Source organism: Lepus europaeus, chromosome 19 (assembly GCF_033115175.1).
Source record: "Lepus europaeus isolate LE1 chromosome 19, mLepTim1.pri, whole genome shotgun sequence".
NCBI classification, from domain to species: domain Eukaryota; kingdom Metazoa; phylum Chordata; class Mammalia; order Lagomorpha; family Leporidae; genus Lepus; species Lepus europaeus.
The window spans coordinates 17658573-17679687 of NC_084845.1; the positions used below are offsets into that span (position 1 = coordinate 17658573).

Consider the following 21115-nt stretch of genomic DNA (forward strand, 5'->3'; position numbering starts at 1 on the left):
TCTGGTCCTAGTTTACCCTGATCTTCCTCTTGGGCAGCCTCTATCCCTGCTCCTTGCTGTTGGAAGTGTTCTTCCTTCAGTGACAGACCCATTCCTGCCCGGGGTCTCTGAGGGACACCTCTGTGGCTGTTACCATTTCCGACTCCCACATGGGAGTAGCTCACAGAGAGAGGGGTTCTGTTCCCAGGAAGCCACATGTACAGTAGACTCACCTGGTCAGCACACGTGATGGGCCTTGAGCCACACAAGTGCCTGGATGAAGCTTCTCCCAGCAGGTCAGCCATTCTTGTCCCATGGACAAGTGAGTAACAGTGTCAGTAGCACTGATCAGGTATTACTGGTCACTACTGCACCAGGTAAGATGGTGTTGGGTGCTGTGCTGAGCTCCCCAGCAGGAATGAGGAAGGGAAGCTTCCCCGGGCAGCAGGGCTGGGATGTGAAGCCTTGTACGGCCTCAGCAAAAGCTGGATGGCAATGCCTTTGCCAATCAGGCTTTTCCCAGGCCTGAAGGCTCATCTGGCCCCACCAGTGTAGGCTTTTGTGTCTCAAGGAGGAAAACACCTTAGTTGCTTAGGGCTAGGGATAGCAGTAGAAAGAATGTGAAAGAAGACCTTTGAGTTTGTTAGGAGGACATTTTATACTGGTGACATTTGCCACGTATTTACTCCTCCTTTGTCTTTTGTAACAACAGAAGGTGCTTTTGTCACAGTGGGTGGACAGTGACGATGATGAAAATCCGTGTGAGCCAGATGGATTTCCAGGCTCACCTCCTGCACCACAGCATGCACAACGGAAAGGTAAGCAACCAACCAAAAAGCAAATAACTTCAAAACGTAAGAGCAGTTTGTTGCTATAAGCAATGGTGACTTTGGGGGGATGCAGGCATCTCCCCTCCATACTGTGGCTCTATGATGTTTTAACTAGGATTATATTTTAAAATTTATTTTCATTGAAAATAAGCACTCAGTTGCCCCAAGTACAGGGTGCTCACAGCCCCTGTTGTCTGTTCCCTGAGCTGTGAGGGGACCCATGACCAGGGTGGGGGGAAGAGGGTTCCTGGCTCTGCCATGAAGCTCTGCCTGTACCTTTCCTCGTCTTCCTGGTGCCTGGTGCTCCCTGGAATGAGTGGATAAGATCATCTGTCCAGTCTTCCATGCTGGGCCCAGGGCGAGGGCTGTTAGGTGAGTGGGTGGGTGGAGGTATTTCCAATTCAGTTCTGTACGTGAGCATTACCAGTCCTTATGTATTTTATTTGGCACAATGAGAGAGAGAAGGCAGCACATTATGGCACGGTAGGACACAGTTTTCAGTTTCCCAAGAGGTACCTTACATCTAGGAAGTGAGAGAGCCTGACACATAGTGAGCAAAAGGAAACTCCTTTATCAGGGCCCTTGGAGCTGCCTGGGCTCCAGAAACTCTTAGACTTTGTGACTGGAAGACAGAATGCTAGCCTAGTAACACTGGAATATTGAATCCATGTAAAAAGTGTATCTCTTCTTTAATTAGAGAAGAAATATCTGTCTTTGCAAAAAAAAAAAAAATCGAATACAAATCTTATACTCCCATAGATGATGATTTTTAGCAGTTTTAAGTATGTGTATATAAGATACATACTATTTTGTTACCTGCCTTTTTTTTTCTCTTCTTTTTCTTCCTTCCTCTCTCTCTCTCTCTCTCTCTCATCTATATATTTGAAAGGCATAGTGACAGAAAACAGAAAAAGATCTTCCATCCACAGGTTCACTCCACAATGACCACAATGGCTAGGTGGTGGGCCAGGCTGAAACCAGGAGTCTGAAATGCCATCCAGGTCTCCCACATGGGTGGCAGGGGCCCAAGCACCTGAGCCATCTCATGCTGCCTTCCCAGGTGCAGATGCGTTAGCCAGAAGATAGATTGTAAGCAGAATAGCCAGGAATCAATTCAGCACTCTGATATAAGATGCAGGTGTCCCAAGTGATGGTTTAACTGACCCACTGTGCCACACAGTATCCCCTGTCTCTTTCATCTCACAGTGCATCCTAAAGATCTTCCTATGTCTGTGTGGCCTCTTCCTCTGTTTTCTTTCTTTTTTTTTTTTTAAAGATTTATTTATTTATTTGAAAGAGTTATACAGAGAGAGGAGAGGCAGAGAGAGAGAGGTCTTCCATCCGCTGGTCCATTTCCAATTGGCCACAATGGCTGGAGCTGCGCTGATCCAAAGCCAGGAGTCTCTTTGTCTCCCATGCGGGTGCAGGGGCCCAAGGACTTGGGCCATCTTCCACTGCTTTCTTAGGCCATAGCAGAGAGCTGGATCAGAAGTGGAGCAGCAGGACTAGAACCAGCACCCATATAGGATGCTGACACTGCAGGTGGGGTTTTACCCACTACACCACAGCACCGGCCCCCCTCTGTTTTATGACATCTCTGCTAGGTGGCCTGATGTGTCACCTATAAATCAGGATCCAGTCAAGAGACAGACCTCAAAAGTAACTAAAGAGAGAAAATTTAATGTAGGAAATCTTCAAAAAGTTCATGAAAACTGGACGTTAGGCTAAAACTCACAAGGATTTTAACTTTATTGCACCAAAATAAACTTATCTTTTAATTCAGTTTTCTGTGGATTTTTAAAGAATATTTATTTTAATTTTATTTGAAAGAGAGGCAGAGACACATCTTCATCTGCCCATTTACTCCCCAGATACTTGCAACAGCCAGGACTGGGCCAGGCCAGTGCTAGGAGCCTGGAAGTCCATCCAGGTCTCCCACATGGATGACAGATACCCAAGGACTTGGGCCGTGTTCCACTGCCTCCCAGAGGGCAGGCACACATTAGCAGGAAGCTGGATCAGAAGCAGAGGAGCCAGGAGTCCAACCAGGCACTCTGATGAGGGATGAGGGCGTTCCAGTGGCGACTAATCCCTGTGTCAGCCATTCATGTCTTTGAACTTTTTGAAGCCTCCTCCAATAAAGAATTATTGATTACAGCAGGATTGCCTACTGAGAGGTAAAGAGAACACTCAAGAACGCAGCACCAGCAGCTGCTCCCTAGGCTGCTGATGCAGTCTCTGAGAGGAGAGAAACCCGGGAGAGCCTTACCCAGAGCTGGTGTCCAGACCTTGTTGGAGAGAGGGTAGCCATGGCCTGCCACAGGCAGTTAAGGTGCTCTCCTCTCAGGTAGGGTGTGTCAAGGGAAGCCACCCATGGGCAGCTGCTGCGGTTGCTGGCCACCAAAAAAAAAAAAAAAAAAAAAAAAAAGGAGCACAGGGAAAAGAAGTCTAATCCTGAGGCAAATTCTTCTCTCCCGTGTCTCTCCAGCGCCCTCTACCGATGAAGCGTCTGATGCCTCTGGCAGGGATAAAATGTAACAAGCAGGCAGTGACAGGTGGATCCTGAAACATGAGCTTGGAGCACAGGTGCTGGCTGTGCGGGATTGCAGCTCTTGCAGTGGTCCTTGGTTTGTGGAAGGCATTGAAAGGCTCTGGTCACTGGTGGAAAATCTCCATATGTCAAATTCTAATTCTGTGGCCCCGGGCCAGGCCCTCAGCTGTCTTTGCAGCAAGTGCCTGGGGAGTCTGATGTGGGTGATCCACAGACAACATGTCAGGAACCTTTCTGTGGCTCTCAGTGTTCCAGTTTTCCCCTCTGTCATTTCCGGGTGACAAGAAGCATAGTGAAGTGACTGCACCCTTCTTCGACACCGTCTGGGATGGTCTCTCTTGTCAGGTTACAGTAAGGATACGTGGAATGACACGTGTGTATCCCAGTGCCTTCCCTCAGTCTTCATCCACTCTGTCTTGGCACATGAATACAGAGCTAGATTGGAAGCAGAGTAGCTGGGACTTGAATCAGCACTCCAGTGTGGGACCAGGCATCCCAAGGGTGGCTTAACCTGTGTCACAGTGCCCACCCCCATTAAAACTTTTGACAACAGGAATGTATTTCTGTAAAGGTTGGGACGGTCCCTAGCATGATAATCTTTGCAATAGGATGCCCGTGTGGAAGACTTGTGTTGTTTTAATTGTGTGTACTCCTAGCCCATGATAGCATTGCAGAAGGGAAGACTGTGGAAATCTGTGAGGGATGAAATAAGGAAATGGGGAAGAAATGTGTACATCAGTCAAAGGAGCAGCACAGACGCACCATACCAAAGAGAACTTGGGTGATAGAAAGCGTAGCTTTGATTTCCATCATATTCTTTTTCTGATAAGTGATAACTAAGATACTAGAGAAATTATTAGTTTCTTGGGGAAAATATTTGAATTTTCCTTTTAAACCTTTTATTATAATTTTGAACATGGACAAAAGTAGAGAGAAGACTGGAATGAACTCCCACCTGCTCATCACCCAGCTTCTGGAACTGCCAGAATTTTCTCTCTTTTTTTTTTAAAGATTTATTTTTATTTACTTGAAAAAGAGTTACAGAGAGGGGTAGAGACAGATAGAGAGTGGTCCTCCATCTGCTGGTTTACTTCCCAAATGGCTGCAATGGTCAGAGCTGAGCCGATCTGAAGCCAGGAGCTTCTTCCAGGTCTCCGACATGGATGTAGTGGCCCAAGGACTTGGGCCATCCTCCACTTCTTTCCCAGGCGCATTAGTGGGGAGCTGGATCAGAAGTGGAGCAGTCAGGAATTGAACCGGCACCCTTATGGGATGCTGGTGCTGCAGACTGATGCTTACCCCACTGCACCACAGCACCAGCCTCAGCATTTTCTCTTTCTTCTTAATTTATTTCCATATTGGCACCACTCTATTTTGTGAAGAATTTAAAGAGGACCTAGAAAATTCCATTAAATTTATAGAAGCAATAAGACCCAATGTAGCATTGTAGGGGATGGTATCAAAACTGTTTTAAGGATGTTATTTATTTTAAGGATGTGAATTTATTATTTATCACTTGAAATGTTCACTCATCAGAAATTATTTAGCGTCCCTACTGTGTATCAGAGATGACAGAGCCACAGGCTCTTCCCCCCACATTCCAATAGTGGAGGAGGGTATGTTCAGTGGACTGTTCTCTGGAACACCAAGGAGTGGAGGTGGGCACAAAGACCAGGGGAGCAGTTAGTGTTGTTTGCCTTAGAGAAGGCGGCAAGGAGAGGAGGTTTCACTGTGCTGGATGTGGAAGAAAAGGGTAGGGTTTTACCAGTTGACAGTCTAAGTTGTCCCGGGACATTTGACCTGATAATGGTTTGCTTAAAAGCAGTTCATCAGGGCTGGCATGGTGGCACCGCAGCAGGTTAGATGCCACTTAGGACACCGTTATCCCATGTGGGCACTGGGTCGAGTCCCAGCTGCTCTGCTTCTGATCCAGCTCTCTGCTAATGCACCTGGGAAAGCAGAGGAAGATGGTCTAAGTACTTGGGCCCCTGCCACCCACATGAGAGACTTGAATGCAGTTTTGGGCTCCTGGCTTCAGCCTGGCCCAGCCTTGGTGGTTGTGGCCATTTGGAGAGTGAAGCAGAGAATGGGAGAGCTCTCTCTGTCTCTGTCTGTTTCTCCCTCTCTACTGTCACTGTGCCTTTCAAATCTTTTATTTTTAAGGATTTATTTATGTATTTGAAAGGCAGAGTTACAGAGAGGCAGAAGCAGAGAGAGAGAGAGAGAGAGAGAGAGAGAGAGAGGTCTTCAAGGACTTGGGCCGTCTTCCACTGCTTTGCCAGGCGATAGCAGAGAGCTGGATCAGAAGTGGAGCAGCTGGGACCCAAACAAGCCAAACAAGCTCCCGTATGGGATGTGGGCACTGCAGGCTGGGGCTGTAACCCACTGTGCCACAGTGCTGGTCCATTTTTTTTTTTTTTAAGATTTGTTTATTTATTTGAAAGAGTTACAGAGGCAGAGGCAGCGAGAGAGAGGTCTTCTATATGCTGTTTCATTCCCCAAATGGCTTCAACAGCTGGAGTTGAGCCGATCCAAAGCCAGGAGCCTGGAGTCTGCTCCAGGTCTCCCATGCTGGTTCAGGGGCTCAAGAACTTGGGCCATCTTCTGCTGCCTTCCCAGGTGGTAGCAGAGTGCTGGATCAGAAGTGGAGCAGATGGGACTCCAACCAGAGTCCATATGGATGCTGGCACTGCAAGTGGTGCCCCAATAAATGAGTCTTTAAAAAAATCTTATTTTAGTAAAAACAAAACAAAAAAAGCTCTTTAATGATTAACTGTTCAACTCTTGGTAATTGTAACAAATAAGGAAGTAGATTTAGAATTTTCATGTGTCTTTAATCATTTTTGCTTTTTTTGTGAATTTTTTAAAAAGATTTATTTATTTGAAAGGCAGAGTTACAGAGAGAGAAGAAGAGGCAGAGAGAGAGAGAGAGAGAGAGAGAGAGTGAGTCTTCTGTCTACTGGTTCACTCCCCAATTGGCTGCAATGGCCAGAGCTGCACCAATCCAAAGCCAGGAGCTTCTTCCAGGTCACCCATGCAGGTGCAGGGTCCCAAGGACTTGGGCCATCTCCTACTGCTTTCCCAGGCCTTAGCGGAGAGCTGGATTGGAAGTGGAGCAGCTGGGACTCAAACTGGCGTCCATATGGGATGCTGGCACTGCAGGCGGCAGCTTTACCTGCTACACCACAGTGCCAACCCCTGTTTTGTGAATTCTGTAGAGATTGTGCCCTTTGTATTTGGTACATTGGTTTCTAATGTATTTTCAGCCAGTTATTATGCTTTGTAAGCTAACAGTAGAAAGTTAAAGTCACGTCCAGCATTTCAGTGCAACAGAGTATACATCACCTTCATCATTTGAGCAGTTTTTTTCAAGGAACAATGATGAGGGGACTTCCAAAAGTTAAATGAAAAGTATCTATTATTAAAAAAAATTGTTTTGGGCCGTCATTATGGCATAGCTGGTAAAACTTCTGTCTGTGACACTGACATCCCATATGGGCATCAGTTCAGTGTCCCAGGTGCTTCAATCCAGCTCTCTGCTATGGCCTGGGAAAGCAGTTGAAGATGGCCAAAGGGCTTGGGCCCCTGCACCCTGTGGGAGACCCAGAAGAAGCTGCTGGCTCCTGGCTTTGGCCTGGCACAGCCCCAGCCGTCGTGACTGTTTGGGGAGTGAACCAGTGGGTGTGGGATCTATCTCTCTCCCTTTGTGACTCTGACTTCCAAATAAATAAAGGAATCTTTAAAAAAAATTTTTTTAAGAAACACAACTATGGGCTGGCGCCGCTGCTCACCAGGCTAATCCTCCACCTGTGGCGCCGGCACACCGGGTTCTAGTCCCGGTTGGGGCGCCAGATTCTGTCCCGGTTGTTCCTCTTCCAGTCCAGCTCTCTGCTGTGGCCCGGGAAGGCAGTGGAGGATGGCCCAAGTGCTTGGGCCCCGCACCCGCATGGGAGACCAGGGGGAAACACCTGGCTCCTGGCTTCAGATCGGCACAGCGCGCCAGCTGTAGCAGCCACTTGGGGGGTGAACCAATGGCAAAGGAAGACCTTTCTCTCTGTCTCTCTCTCTCACTGTCCACTTTGCCTGTCAAAAAAAAAAGAAAAGAAAAGAAAAGAAACACAACTATGTGGATTTCAGATTTTTCTTTCTTTTTTTGCACTGCAATAGACTTTAATTCATTTTCCATGAACTCTTTGAAATCCCATCCTATTTTTCTGGCCCAGTTGGATGCTACTTCTAAGCAGAGCCATGAGAGGAGTCAGCCTGAGCCCGTCTGAACAACAGTAGGTGGATGTGTGGCGAGCACAGGGGGAGGGGCCCAGCACGGCAAGGACTCAGGTTCCCGGTGACGTTTGGCCTTGGTTCCACAATCACGTGTGCCACCAGAGGTGCACGTGAACAAGCATTGTGAAGAGCCATGGGCAAAGCAGAGGCAGGCTCCCTGCCTCACCCGTTCCCCGCTCGCCACACCCATGTCCTCCTTGGTGCAGGAGCTGAGTTTCTGTGATTTAAGTCTTCTGAGCTGTCAAATTTATCTGCTTTTAAAAGTTTTTTTTCCTTTTTTTCTTACTCAGATGATACACATGTGGTTCTAAATTTAAAGGTAAGATTTTTAAAAAACCTGATATTCTCAGTAGATAGAATTTCCTCCATAATTTTTAAGCATCTCCTATGATTGTGGGGGGAAGAAAATCTTCCCTTAAGTGTCCTTTCTTCTTGAATGTTTCTTTTAAATACTTTTAAGTCAACGAGGAAACTTTTGTTTTCCATACTTTAATAATGAAAGCAAAGTACTGAAAGGTTTAAAATCACATAATTTCTAGAATGAATACACAGTAACTACCTTGAAAACATGGAAATAGTTGCAATTTAAGTTTTTAATAATGTGATGTCATACTAATTTAAAAATTGAACATTTCTAGTAGAACTTATACACTTATCTGCTTTTTCAGCAGAAATTTTAAGCTTCCTGTAATACTAATGTGTAATGGAAAAATCAACAAAAGTTTAAAGGCTTCCTCTTCCTCTAAGTGTGGATTGAGAAGCAAGGTTTTTTATATTCTTTTGTCAGCATTTTTAAAACTTGCCTCACTGCATTTGGTGGGGTCCTTTTTGCACATGGCAAAAATGTGAAATGGCCCATTTGGCGTCTGCCTTGCGCATCTCTGCTCTGCGTTTGAGCCATATCATGCGCTTTGTTTGTTTGTTTGTTTGTTTTAGCAGCAGAGAGAGCAATTGAGAGGGAGATCCCATCTGCTGGTTCCCTCTCCACACGCCTGCAACAGGCTGGGCTGGGCCGGGCCAGCATGAGGCTGGGAGTTGGGAACTCAGTCCAGGTCACATGTGTAGTGGGAACCCACTTACTTGAGCCACTGCTGCCTCCCAGGGTCCGTGTCAGTGGGAGTTGGAGTTAGGAGCTGGATCCAGGCACTGAACCCAGGTATTCTGATGGTGGGATGTGGGTGTCTTAACTGCTAGGCCAAGGGCCTCCTCTCACATGTTTTGGAAAGTAAACGGATGGCCTGTTGCTCCTATGACTGTGTGAAAGGACCCAGTCACTGAACTCACAGGCAAAAAGGCAGGTGGAGGGTGCAGATAGGACTTCCCTCGCTGCCTCAGAGAACCCACCAGGAAGAAAGACCCTGCAGGTTTGAGTCACTTATATAAAGCAGTAGAGGTATGGGAATCTGGCCTGGTGGTTAAGATGCATGGGTTTGATGCCTGACTCCAGCTTCCTGCTACTGCAGACCATGGAACATAGTGGCCGTAACTCAAGTGATTGGGTTCCTGACAACCCTGGAGGAGATCCAGATTCCATTCCTGGCTCCCAGCTTCAGCCCAACTCAGTCCCAGCTGATGCTGGTGTCTGGGGTGTGAATCAGCAGGTGGGAGTTCTCTGTTGGGCTCTCAAAAACAAAAGCAAAAAAACATTGGACACTCAAGTTTCTAAAACAAAAACAAAAACAAAAACACACCAAACCACAGGAGGCAAAATGAAGGGGGAGGTGTGCTGATAACACCTGAAGAGTGACGTCCCAGTTGCCCGTGTCCACTTTTGGGAGGTGGGAAGCTCTGTGTTCATACTCTTGCGTTTTTCCTTCCTAGGATGAAGAGATGTCGTTGTGTGAAAAGCTTTCACCCTCCCCAGGTATTGGCCTTTTGAATGTTGTTATGATTGAAGAGCTTACTTTTTTTTTAAAGATTTATTTATTTGAAAGAGTTACAGAGAGAGGGAGAAATAGAAATATCTTCCACCCTCTGGTTCACTCCTCAGATGGCCTTAATGGCCAGGACGAAGCAGGAGCTTCATCTGAGTCTCCCATGTGGGTGGCGGAGGCCCAAACAGTTGGGCCATCTTCTACTGCTTTCCCCAGGCCATTAGTAGGGACCCGGATCAGAAGCGGAGCCTCTGACACGTGAACCGGCACCCACATGGGATGCCGGTATCCCAGGCTTTACCTGCTGTGCTACAATGCCTGCCCCGAAAAGCTTACTGTTTTAGAGAACACTCAGACCCTCTGAGCTGAAGATGAAACTCAAGCTTTTTCCTGTAAATGCTGCTGCTTCTGTCCCCTGTTATTGGAATTGGGAAGAGGTATTAAGTATTGAACTTCTGTCTTTTCCTCACAAGGAGGGTCCATACCCTGAGAGGTGTGTGTGTGTGTGTGTGTGTGTATCCCCTAGGGATGAGTGGCACAAACAAGGGCTCTGCTCAGGGACTGAAGGCCAAGGGAGAGGTGTTGAGGTGCTTTCTGGGGTACACTCTGGGTGTAATTTGGAGCACTTTAGTATCTTCCACAGCGGATTTTTGCAGTGTTTGGCTGTTGTGTTTCATATCACCAATCTGAAAATCCCAGTCTGAGCCTGTTGCTATAACAGAATACCTGAGCCTGGATCACGCATAAAGCAAAGAGGCTGATTTAGCTCATAGTTTTGGAGGATAACAGTCTAAAGTCAAGTGGCCTGCTTTGTTCAACCTCTGGTCAGGGCTATGTGGCAGGCAGCATGTGAGGGGGTGGGAGCGGGGGACATGTGTGAGAGGAATCACACGGTGAAACAGGACATCAGAGGGCTTCTGCGGCCAGGCTCACTCTTCTGTAACAGCTCGCTCTCGCAGGAGCTGCCCGGGGCTCCTGTAAGAATTCTCTTGATCGCTTCCAAGGACTACAGCCATCCCCCTCCCCCCCTTCACCACTTAAAGGCCCCACCACCTTTTCATATGATCACACTGGGGACCACGCCTCTGTCACGTGAGCCTTTGAGAGACAAACCCAAACCCTGTCTATACCCCCACCGTTCATCCTCCAGGTCAGATTGGAGTGATTTTCACCCTCTGTCTCAACATCTTTAGGGCCATACTCTGGGAGACCGCCAGAACTCTGGCTTCTGGTCCATAAGTTAGGTCCATTCTATGTTACAGGTATTCTGCTGTCTAGCCCATGACTTGAATTTATGTTATTAATCAAAATGTTGACTCTGGTGCGATACTGACTTGCATCTCTGAGAATCCTACTACACTCATTCCGGTGTTACTGTCTGGGCTGCAGCCCCTCTTTCCTTTCTTGTTTGACTTTGGTGCATCTGTTGGCTCAGTTACTTGATGCTTTATGGTGTAGGCACATCCTGGTCCCTAGAGGCCTGTCTAGGATGTTGTGTGTCCACTACAGGCTGCTTGGAGAGGGGAGACCAGCCAGACTGCCAGGTGTGCAGCTTGTCTCCTATGACTGACAGGCAGGGGCAGGATGTACAATCAGCCAGGCGATGTGGGATCCCTCTCTTCCTCCTGGGCTTCTACAGACCCCTGACCTACCTTGCGTCTCTGACCTCAGATTCTGAATGTCCTGCCCGGGGAGGGGCCCACATTTTACTGGTGCTGCCTGGCCCAGGGAGGTGATTCCCTTGCTACTTCTGCTCTTGTGCTGTAACTAGCCCTGCCTCAGCTCTTTGCAGGCTGTGTGGTATCACTGCTCCTACCGGGTCAAGGTGTATCCCTGCAACCACTCCCCTTTTTGTAACTCACCTCTTGTACTTTGTAGGCCGTGGCTTTGTCTTCAATCTAATCTCCTCTGTTTTCCCTCTGGAATTCCTTGTGGTTCCGTTCTTGTGTCCAGTGTAGCTGTGGGATTACCCATTTCTTAGCCTGTCCTTTCGTGTTCTAGGGACTGGGTGTATGTATGTTGGGTCAGGAGAGGCTCTCTGAAGCCCCCAGCTCTCCCACTCTTGTCTGTTCACGGGACATCTGCCTCTACCTCTACTGGGAGGTGTGCCCTCCTTTTGATGTGGGAGAAGTAGGGTTTAATTTTATTAATCTAGGTCCTTAGCTCTTACTTAAAAAGTATTTCAAGCACAGGCACATATATAGTGCACAAGGTGATAAAGTTTATTCAGAAGGTAAGAAAGCAAACACACACACAGGCATAGTTAGAGTGGGCCAAAGAGAGAAGAGGATGAGGGAGAGGAAGTAGAGAAGGAACACCCTCAACACCTTCTCTCTTTGGAAGAGAGCAAGCACGTTCCAGTGCCTTCTTTTATGAGGTAGTGTCATCACCTGGGAGATTATGACACCTCCCTGAAATTTCACGTGGAGCTTAATATGCATTTTTACTTGGCAGCCCTTCCTCAGGTCCCAGATGAAAATTGGGTATCCTTGGAAAGGGTCTGACAGACAAATAGGATAGAATTGCAGAGGGCAGGGCTATGTGGTTTATGACCTCCCGCACAGCTAACTATTTTACTCCATATTTAGAATGAGTGTCTCTCCATAGAATACCTATCTCTGTTGTCCTCCAACTTTTATTGCTATTCCTACTTTTAAAATTTTTTAAAGGATTTATTTATTTATTTATTTGAAAGGCAGAGTTACACAGAGAGAGAGAGGCAGAGGCAGAGAGAGAAGTCTTCCATCGTTGGTTCACTCCCCAAATGGCCCCAGTGGCCAGAGCTTGGCCAGGCCATAGCCAGGAGCCAGGCCAGGAACTTCATCCGAGACTCCCACCGGGGTGCAGGGGCCCAAGTACTTGTGCCATCTTCTGCTGCTTTCCCAGGTGCATTAGCAGGGAGCTGGATTGGAAGTGGAACAGCTGGGACTCAAACTCACTTGCATATGGGATGCCAGCACTGCAGGTGGCATTTTAACCCACTGTGCCACAACACTGGCCTCTTAATTTTGTTTTTAATTTATTTGAAAGGCAGAGAGAGATAGTTCACTTCCCAAATACCAACAAGAGCTGGGGTGGAGCCAGGCTAAAGTCAGGAGCCCAGAACTCAATCTGGGTCTCCCAAGTGGATGGTGGGGACCCAAGTACTTAGGCCATCAGCAGCTGCCTTCCAGGGTGTGCAATAGCATCAATTCCTTCTTCAAATCCTTTCTGACTCTGTTTCTCTTCTGGTGCTGACAGCTCCTCACTGACTCTCTCCAGCTGAGGTTGCCCTTGGAGCTCTGGGCCCACATCGTAACCCGAGTTGCCTGCCCCTCTCCCTTCCATCCCCACTCTTCTCCTTCACTTTGTGTTCCTTGTCAGGGTCAGTGTCAAAGGACCAAATTACAACACCTTTAACTAAAAATCTTAATTGGCTGTATTAATGATTGGAGAATGGGGCAATACTTCATTCTAAAAAAATAGATCGCTTCTCGGCCTTTTGGCTAAGATCAAGTGTAAAAAAATAGAATGAGGGTTCCAGTGAGCTGAGCAGAAAAGTTTGGCTTTATGGACAGAGAGGACTGAAGAAAGCAGAAACAATTACAAGTTACTATCCTTGGAAGGCAGGGCCAGGGAGACAGAACAATAGGAAAGTTAACTGATTAGTTAAGGTCGGGCTGCTTTTCATAAGGATTAGAGATTGTCAGGCCTATTTGAGAAATCTGGTTATTGTCTCTTTCTCCTCCCTGAGGTCAGGTAACAGCTTGCTCAGTTGAGTAACCCCACTTTCATGTTTAGTCTGCTCATACTATAGGAGTTAGTCCAAAACAGTGGCCTCCTATAGTTTTTTTAAAAGATTTATTTATTTATTTGAAAGAGAGAGAAGAAGCAGAAAGAGAAATCTTCCATCGCTGGGTTACTCCCCAATTGGCTGCAATGGCTGGAGCTGCGCTGATCTGAAGCTAGCTGCCAGGAGCTTCCTCTGGGTCTTCCCATGCCAGTGCAGGGGCCCAAGGACTTGGGCCATCTTCTGCTTTCCCAGGCCGCAGCAGAGAGCTGGACGGGAAGTGGAGCAGCTGGGACTTGAACTGGCATCCGTATGGGATGCCGGCACTGCAGGCACGGCTTTACCCGCTACGCCACAGCGCTGGCCCCCTCCTATAATTTTTATCTTGACAGTGGTCATTCTTGAATTGCTCCCCCCCTTGCTTCCCACACCAACCTAGTCCTGATGCCTGTCAGGTTTTATCTGCTGACCTTCTGTCATACTTCCTTTCCTCTCTGTCTCCACTCTAGTGCTGACCCTTGGAGCCTCTCAGTTGGATCTCATTGCGATCCATTCTTCCAGTTTTCACACCTCTGCCTGTGTGACAGCAAGCCATAGTGACACCATATTGAGTCTCACCTTTCCATTCCGACCTCCCTCTCACCCTCAGAAGGACACTGCCCACCTGGCAGCCCAACCGGCCCCACTTTCCACCCATAAAGTTGCAGTCACCAGAAGGCTGGCTGATAAGGTCTGCAAGCACAGCAGCATGCCCAAGGGGCTAGCTCCTACAGCGTAGTAAAGGGACGCTGTGCACGTGCTCCCACCCAGCTCCCTGCCAGCCCACACCTGTGTAGGACCTTGCCTCTCCCATGGCAGTGCGGCCTCAGCACCCTCCCCGCTCTGGGATCCTGCATGTGTGATAGCGAGTCTCAGGATTCCTTCTCAGATGGGGGTGGGGCGCATTAGGTGCTCGATTGACCTTCAGGTGTCACCTCAAACCCTTTCTGACTCCTGGTGACCTGCAGATGAAGCCTCCACGCTGTCTCACAAACACAGGGCTTGCTTTCAGCTCCCTTCTGTCATCTCTCTTGCGGCCATGCACATGCCTTTTCCTGGGCAGCCATTCCCTTTCCAGGGACAGAAGACCACAGCACCAGGCCTGGTAGGAAGTAGATGCTCACATGGTTTGTGCAATGAAGCCTTAGGAGATTATGATGGAGAGGGATAAGTAGCAATTAATATGTTAAAGCTTTCTCTCATCCCATCTCAGATATAACTGGTGGAGCATGTCAGATATGCAAAAAAAAAGCCCGAGAAAAGTTCAAGGAATTAAGCGAAGAAAATTTGCTCCTGAACAATAAAAATCAAGAACTTATCCTTGAACTGCATGTAATGAAAGAAGCGATGAGAGAACTGCACTTAAAATGCAAGAGGCTGGAAGACGACAGCTGTGCACTGCAGGAAGCTGAGAAAGCGTCCTCCCAGGGAGGTGAGCCAGGCGCACGGTTGTTCCATTGCTAAGGAATACGTAACACTTCACTCCTTGTATTATTGCAGCGTTGACATTGTATGTTGTACATATTGTTATTTTATATGTGATACTGAAGATTCTTTCATTAATATTATGCTTTTTGAAGTTTGGTTTCATCTGCTATGTCATTACTATTGTTTAGCTAAAGAAATTCTGATACTTCTCTTGGAACTTGATGCTTGGCATAGCACCTTTTAAACATTTAAAAAAATTATTATTTTAATAATTTGACTGGAAAGTGAGAATGAGACACACAGAGAAATCTTGTGTCCATTGGTTCACTTGCCAAATGCCCATACCATAAGCTGGGGCTGAACCAGGATGAAGCCGGGAGCCTTCAGAACACAATCTGGGTCTCCCGTGTGGGTGGCAGGAGTGGCAGGGACCCAGATACTTAACCCATCATGTTAACTTAACCCATGCCTGCCTCCCAGGTGCATATTAGCAGGAAGCTAGGTTGGAAGCAGAGGAGCTAGGTCTTGAACCAGAAACTCTGATATGAGATGCAGGCATCCCAAGTGGCGTGTTAACTGCTGCTCTAAATGCCCTTCCCAGCATAATGTCTTACATGTATCTCATGTCAGTTTTTATCCCTGTGAGCATCACATAAAAGTGTCTCTTTTACCACATACTAACCAGCATTCTCCTTGCTAATTTGATAAGCACAAAGAGAAAGAAATTATATTTTAGCTTGTATTTCTTTTATTATTGATGAGTTTGAATTTTTTTCATATCCTTACAGGTCATTTTCTTTCTCTTTCATAAACTTTCTACCTTTAAATTTATATACTTCAGGTTTTTCTTATTGATTTGTGGGAACTTTTTATATACTGAAGATTTTAGTCATTTGTCAACATATGTAATATTTTATTAGTTTAATGATAATACAACTAAATCTATAGGATTTTTTCTTTTGTTACTTTATACCTTGGTGTTAAATCATTTTTTAACTCTAAGCTTATATAAAATATTCACCAATTTTTTTTAATATGTCTGTAAGACTAATATTATGACCTAAGTTTTCTTCATGTAGACCCTGCATCTTTCTTGTCTTAGGCACATTTATTTCTAGATACCTACTGTTATTTGTGCTGTTACCCTGTGGGATCTGTTTACTATTATTTTTTCTAATAGGACAATGCTATTTGGGAAGATTATAAGTTCTAAAATTTCCATTATTTTTAAAGACTCATTTATTTGAAAGATAGAGTCACAAAGAGGCAGAGGCAGAGAGAGAGGTCTTCCATCCGCTGGTTCACTCCCCAAATGGCAGCAATGGCTGGAGCTGTGCCCATCCAGAGCCAGGAGCCAGGAGCTTCCTCCTGGTCTCCCACGCAGGTACAGGGGCCCAAGGACCCAGGCCATCCTACACTGCTTTCCCAGGCCATAGCAGAGAGCTGGATGAGAAGTGGAGCAGCTGGGACTCGAACCGGTGCCCATATAGGATGCTGGCTGGCACTGTAGGCAGCAGCTTTACCTACTACACCACAGCACATGATTTTTCTAGGCAAATATTTTTCTTTTGTTTTCTTTTCCTTTCTTTTCTTTTCTTTCTTTCTTTTCTTCTCTCTCTCTCTCTTTTTTTTTTTTTTTTAAGATTTATTTATTTATTTTAAAGGCGAATTACAGAGAGGCAGAGGTAGAGAGAAATCTTCCATCCTTTGGCTTGCTCCCCAAATGGCTGCAATGGCTAGAGCTGAACTGATCTGAAGCCAGGAACCCGGAGTTTCTTCTGGGTCTCCTACATGGGTGCAGGGGCCCAAGGACTTGGGCCATCTTCTGCTTTCCCAGGCCATAGCAGAGAGCTGGATCGGAAGTGGATTAGCCTGCCTCGAAACGTCACCCATATGGGATGCCGGCCCTGCAGGCGGCTACTTTATCTGCTACACCACAGTGCTGATCCCCAGTGCATACGTTTTTCTATCATGTGACACAATGGCTATTTCTTTTCAATTTAAAATTTTATTTTACATTATTGTACATGTAAAAACTTTAAAAACAATTAACTATTCAATGTTAGTAACTTTATTTACCACACACATTTCACTGCCTATACAAGCCTAAAATGATTAGCAATTATATAAAATTTTCATAAACTTCTTATAATATTAACTTAATTTTTTTCGGTAGTTGCTGAATCTGAATTACTTTATCTAAGGAAACAAGCTCAAGAATTGGTGGATGAAAACGACGGGTTGAAAATGACCATCCATCGTTTGAATGTAGAACTGAGTCGATATCAAACAAAATTTAGGCATTTGTCCAAGGAAGAGGTAATGTTTCCAGTTATGAAAAACCAAGCTTCTCGGGTTTTCTTTTATCCCTTACTGATGAATTGATTCTCAACTCTCAGGCATTGTTGTTTATTATAGTCTGGTATAAAAAATAGATGCATCCGAAGCATAGTCTTTGTGAGGATCATTCCGTTGCCTGCCTTCCTTTCCCAAACACATCCAGTAGACACTCCATATGAAACAGTGGGCTGATGGAGAAACGTATAACGGAAGAAAAGTCTGTCTGCTGCTCCATGCTCAGACCTGTTCTCAAGGTTACAGTTGGTGCTCGTCAGTGCACAAACTCAGAAAACAAACAAATGAGTTCTTACTTTTTGGGAATGACTGCAGAATTCAATTGCACAGACTTACTGAGCAAGCTGCTCAGATGCTGTGAGGAGTACAAGAGAACCAGAACCTCAGGGAACAGACTTCCCAGGTCCGAGCCTTCTGCAGGGCTATGGGGGCTGTGCAAGCAGGCCCAGGGACAGCCCACCCGCCCTAGGCACTCCTTTTCTGCCCTGTGCAAATGCCACATTCTCTTTGAGAGTCTTCCCTGATCACTACAGCTGGAAGTGATATCTCTTAAACTATTGCAGGGTGTTTGTTGTTGTTGTTGTTTGTTTGTTGTGTTGGTCTTAAGAGATTGATAGCTTGCTGCCCTGTACACTTTCCTGTGTTTTATGTTCATGTATGTTGGAAGACTTATCTCTGTAATTAGTCCATAAAATCCTTAACAAGGATCGTTTCACAATGTCTGCAAGGACTTAATGAGTTTACAATGTTGACTGAATGCATGAGTGATGAGGTAGATGTTAAGGTGAACGCATTGGAAAGTTTTTGTTCAACAAGAAAGTATCCTGTCAGGGCCATTGCTTGCCTGTGAGATTTGCCCTCCTGCTATAAACAACTGAAGCACTAGGCAGACTGTAAGGGAAGTGTATCAGCCTCGTGCTGCAGGCAGCCCTGGGCTGCGGTTCCTGGGAGCAGGGGCATAGGTGGGCCTGTGATCACCTCTGCTTTCTGCTCGGAGGCAGTGAACCCGAACAGCACAGCGATCTTGCTGGTTCACGGGATAGACTTGGAGAGGCTGAGGAGACTAGAATGTGCAGGGCTAGGCTACCAGAAAGGAGCTCTGGGGAGAGAGAAGTGTAGAAACCCACAGGAGATTGCTTGGAGGTGTTTGTTAAATACTAACCTATACATGTTTAGGTTGAAACTCTGAGGCTGGGCAGAAAACAAACAGGGAGCTGGGAGCTCCCGTGGCACTGGGAGACCTGTGCGTGCTGACCAGCCACGTCACGGAGCCCTTGTTGAATGCTGTGCCGTTGAGCAAGGAGCCCAGAAGGGCCACACTTCAGTAGTATAGCTAACCTAGCCTTTCAGCAGAGATCACCCAGACCGCCATAACCAGAGGAGAAAGCAAGCCTCCAATTCATCAAGCCCATCCACTAGTAACTTAAGTGCCTGCACAGAGAAAAGTAAGCCAGCGCCGTTTAAAGGAGGACAACAAAATCCGGACACTCACCAAATACTCAAAAAGTGCAGCATCCCATAAAATGTTACTAGATGTGTTTCAGATTTTAAAAGATGAAAAAGACTGGACAGCTAAGTGTAACCAGTGTGGATTCTTTTTTTCCCCACAATTATTAAATTGCTTACTTGAAAGTAAGAGCAAAGTGAGAGCAAGAGAGAGAAATCTTCATCTCCTGGTTTACTCTCCAAGTGGCCATAACAGCCAGGTCTGGGCCAGATGGAAGTCAAGATCCGGGATCTCCATTGTGGTCTCCCTCCTGGGTGGTGGGGCCCTAGTACCTGGGCCATCATCTGTAACCTTCCCAGGCACATTGGTTAGGAAGCTGTATTAGACGCAGAGTAGCAAGCACTGCAGAATGTGGAATGGTGGTGTCGCGAGCAGCAGCCTAGTCCTGTGTGCCATGACGTGAGTTGGAAGATAGTCCCCTAGGTTAGAAAACAGTGTTAGAGCAATGTTTCTTGATTTTATGATAACACTATGGTGAAGTAAGTGAAAAGTTTTGTTCTTAGGAAATATACACTATTTAGAGGAAAGGGGGCCTTGTATTTATAAATTACTCTCAAACATTGCAGAAAAAGGATTTTTTTAATCCGTTTAGGTGGATGATGCCTATTGTAGATTAACATGTAAGACCTGATACTTCAGAGGAGGTATAGCTTAATTTGTCTTCAATGTGTGCTTCCTTCTTAGAGTTTAACTATTGAAGGCCTCCCATCAAAGGGCCCTATACCACCCTGGTTGGTAAGTAAACATTATTCACTTTCATCCTCATATTTTCTAGACTATATATGCATGGCTATTAAACACTGTTCTAAAATAAATGTATTTTCTTGCCTTTTTTTTAAAATTGCTGATTGTGTGTGTAAGAAATATAGTAATCACCTTTTGTTCCATTCTCTCCAGTTGGATATAAAGTACCTGTCTCCATTGTTGTTGGCTTATGAGGACAGAATGAAAGAGAAGGATGAGCTCAGTGCCACCCTCGAGGTAGGTTGGCAGTATCTCAGGAGAGACAGGGTTTATAAGAAGTCAGATGGTTGCAAACTTGGAGGAAATGTGTTGGAGCTAGGTGTGCCCAACATGTGGTAGATACTCTAAAGGCTTGTTAAAGGACAGTCAGGAGGAAGTGAAGAAGGAGTGTGTTAGGATATGAGGGAGGGGAGGAGGGAACAGAGGAGGAACGGAAGGAGTGATTGACAGAGCAGGGGGCAGGGTGAGTAGGGATCACGGAAGGAGGGAGGGAGGGACCGAGTAGGGCTGCATTGGAGGCTGTGGTTTCCTGAACAGGCAGGACTGGGACCTTGGAGGGCAGAGGAAGCAGCAATGGGAAACATTTCTCTTCTGGGACTGTGCAGCTGCAACCAGCACCATTAAGAGGGAGATAATGGGCAGGCAGGGGAAGGTAATCAGTTGGGGATGATTTGGACAATCTTAGATGCTGTTCCCTCCCTCCTTTTTTTTCTTTCTCTTTCTTTCTTTCTCTCTCTCTCACTCTCTCTTTTAGAGAGAAATGAGAGTGAGAGAGAACTCTTATTCCCTGGCTCATTCTCCAAATGCTCCCTATGACTGGAACTGGGTCAGGACAGAGTGGGAAGCTCGAAACTCAGTTCAGGTCTCCCATGTGGGTGGCAGGGACTCAGGTACTTGAGCCATCACCTGCTGCCTCCCAGGGTACCCATTAGCAGGAAGCTGGACTCAGAAGCAAACCCAGGACTTGAACTAGCTACTCTGAAATGGGATGTGAGTATCGTAACTGCTGTAATAAATGCTTGTCCCCTTAGATGCTTCTTAATTCTAGAAGAGCTGATTCTAGGGAAGTCCAGGTATTGAACTGTTGGAAGTGGTTGGGGAGTGAGCTGTTTTGTTTTATTTTTTGAGAGATGGAAATAGAGTACTCCCATCCACTGGTTCATTCCCCAAATGCCTGCAGTGGCCAGGTGGTTGAAGCCAGGAGCCAGGAATGCAGTCCAGGTCTCCACAGTGGGTAGCAGGAATCCAGTTACTTGAGCCTTCACTGCTGTCTCCCATGATCTGCATTAATAGGAAGATTGAGCCAGAGTTGGAGCCAGGAATTTTCTCCAGTGTGGTACACAGGCATCGTAACTGTTAGGCTAAACACTCACTCCAGGAAGTGAGGTTTTGTTCTCTTCTACCTCCTTCCCCTCTGCTTGGTGGGAATGGCTTCTGGCAGCAGAGCGCATTCCAGTTATGCGGGAGACCAAGCCTGTGTAGGCGTTGTAGGTATAGCTCCTACCTTTCTGTGATGCATTCCTCTGGGTTCCTCACTTAGGGACCGTTGGAATTGGAAGGATCCAAGGAGGGATGTGTATTAATTTCTGTAGGATTCTGAGCTGAAAGAGTCCTAAGGCCCAGCGGTTCAGACATGCACATTCCATGCTGGAGTACCTAGGTTCGACTCCTGTGTCCACCTCCCGATTCCAGCTTCCTGCCAGAGCAGACCCTGGGAGGCAGCAGTGATACCTCCCTGCTACCCCTGTGGAAGAA

At 46.5% G+C, this 21115-nt stretch overlaps 1 protein-coding gene across 1 annotated transcript in view; it reads left to right on the forward strand.

The window, feature by feature from the left end:
- CEP89 (centrosomal protein 89) overlaps positions 1-21115 on the forward strand; it is an 85230-nt gene that overhangs the window by 27345 nt on the left and 36770 nt on the right. Inside the window, exons 5-11 of the mRNA XM_062176150.1 lie at positions 692-797; positions 7935-7963; positions 9466-9508; positions 14540-14758; positions 16931-17073; positions 19301-19351; positions 19514-19597. Of these exons, the coding sequence (XP_062032134.1) occupies positions 692-797; positions 7935-7963; positions 9466-9508; positions 14540-14758; positions 16931-17073; positions 19301-19351; positions 19514-19597 (675 nt within the window). The remainder of the gene's footprint in view (positions 1-691; positions 798-7934; positions 7964-9465; positions 9509-14539; positions 14759-16930; positions 17074-19300; positions 19352-19513; positions 19598-21115) is intronic.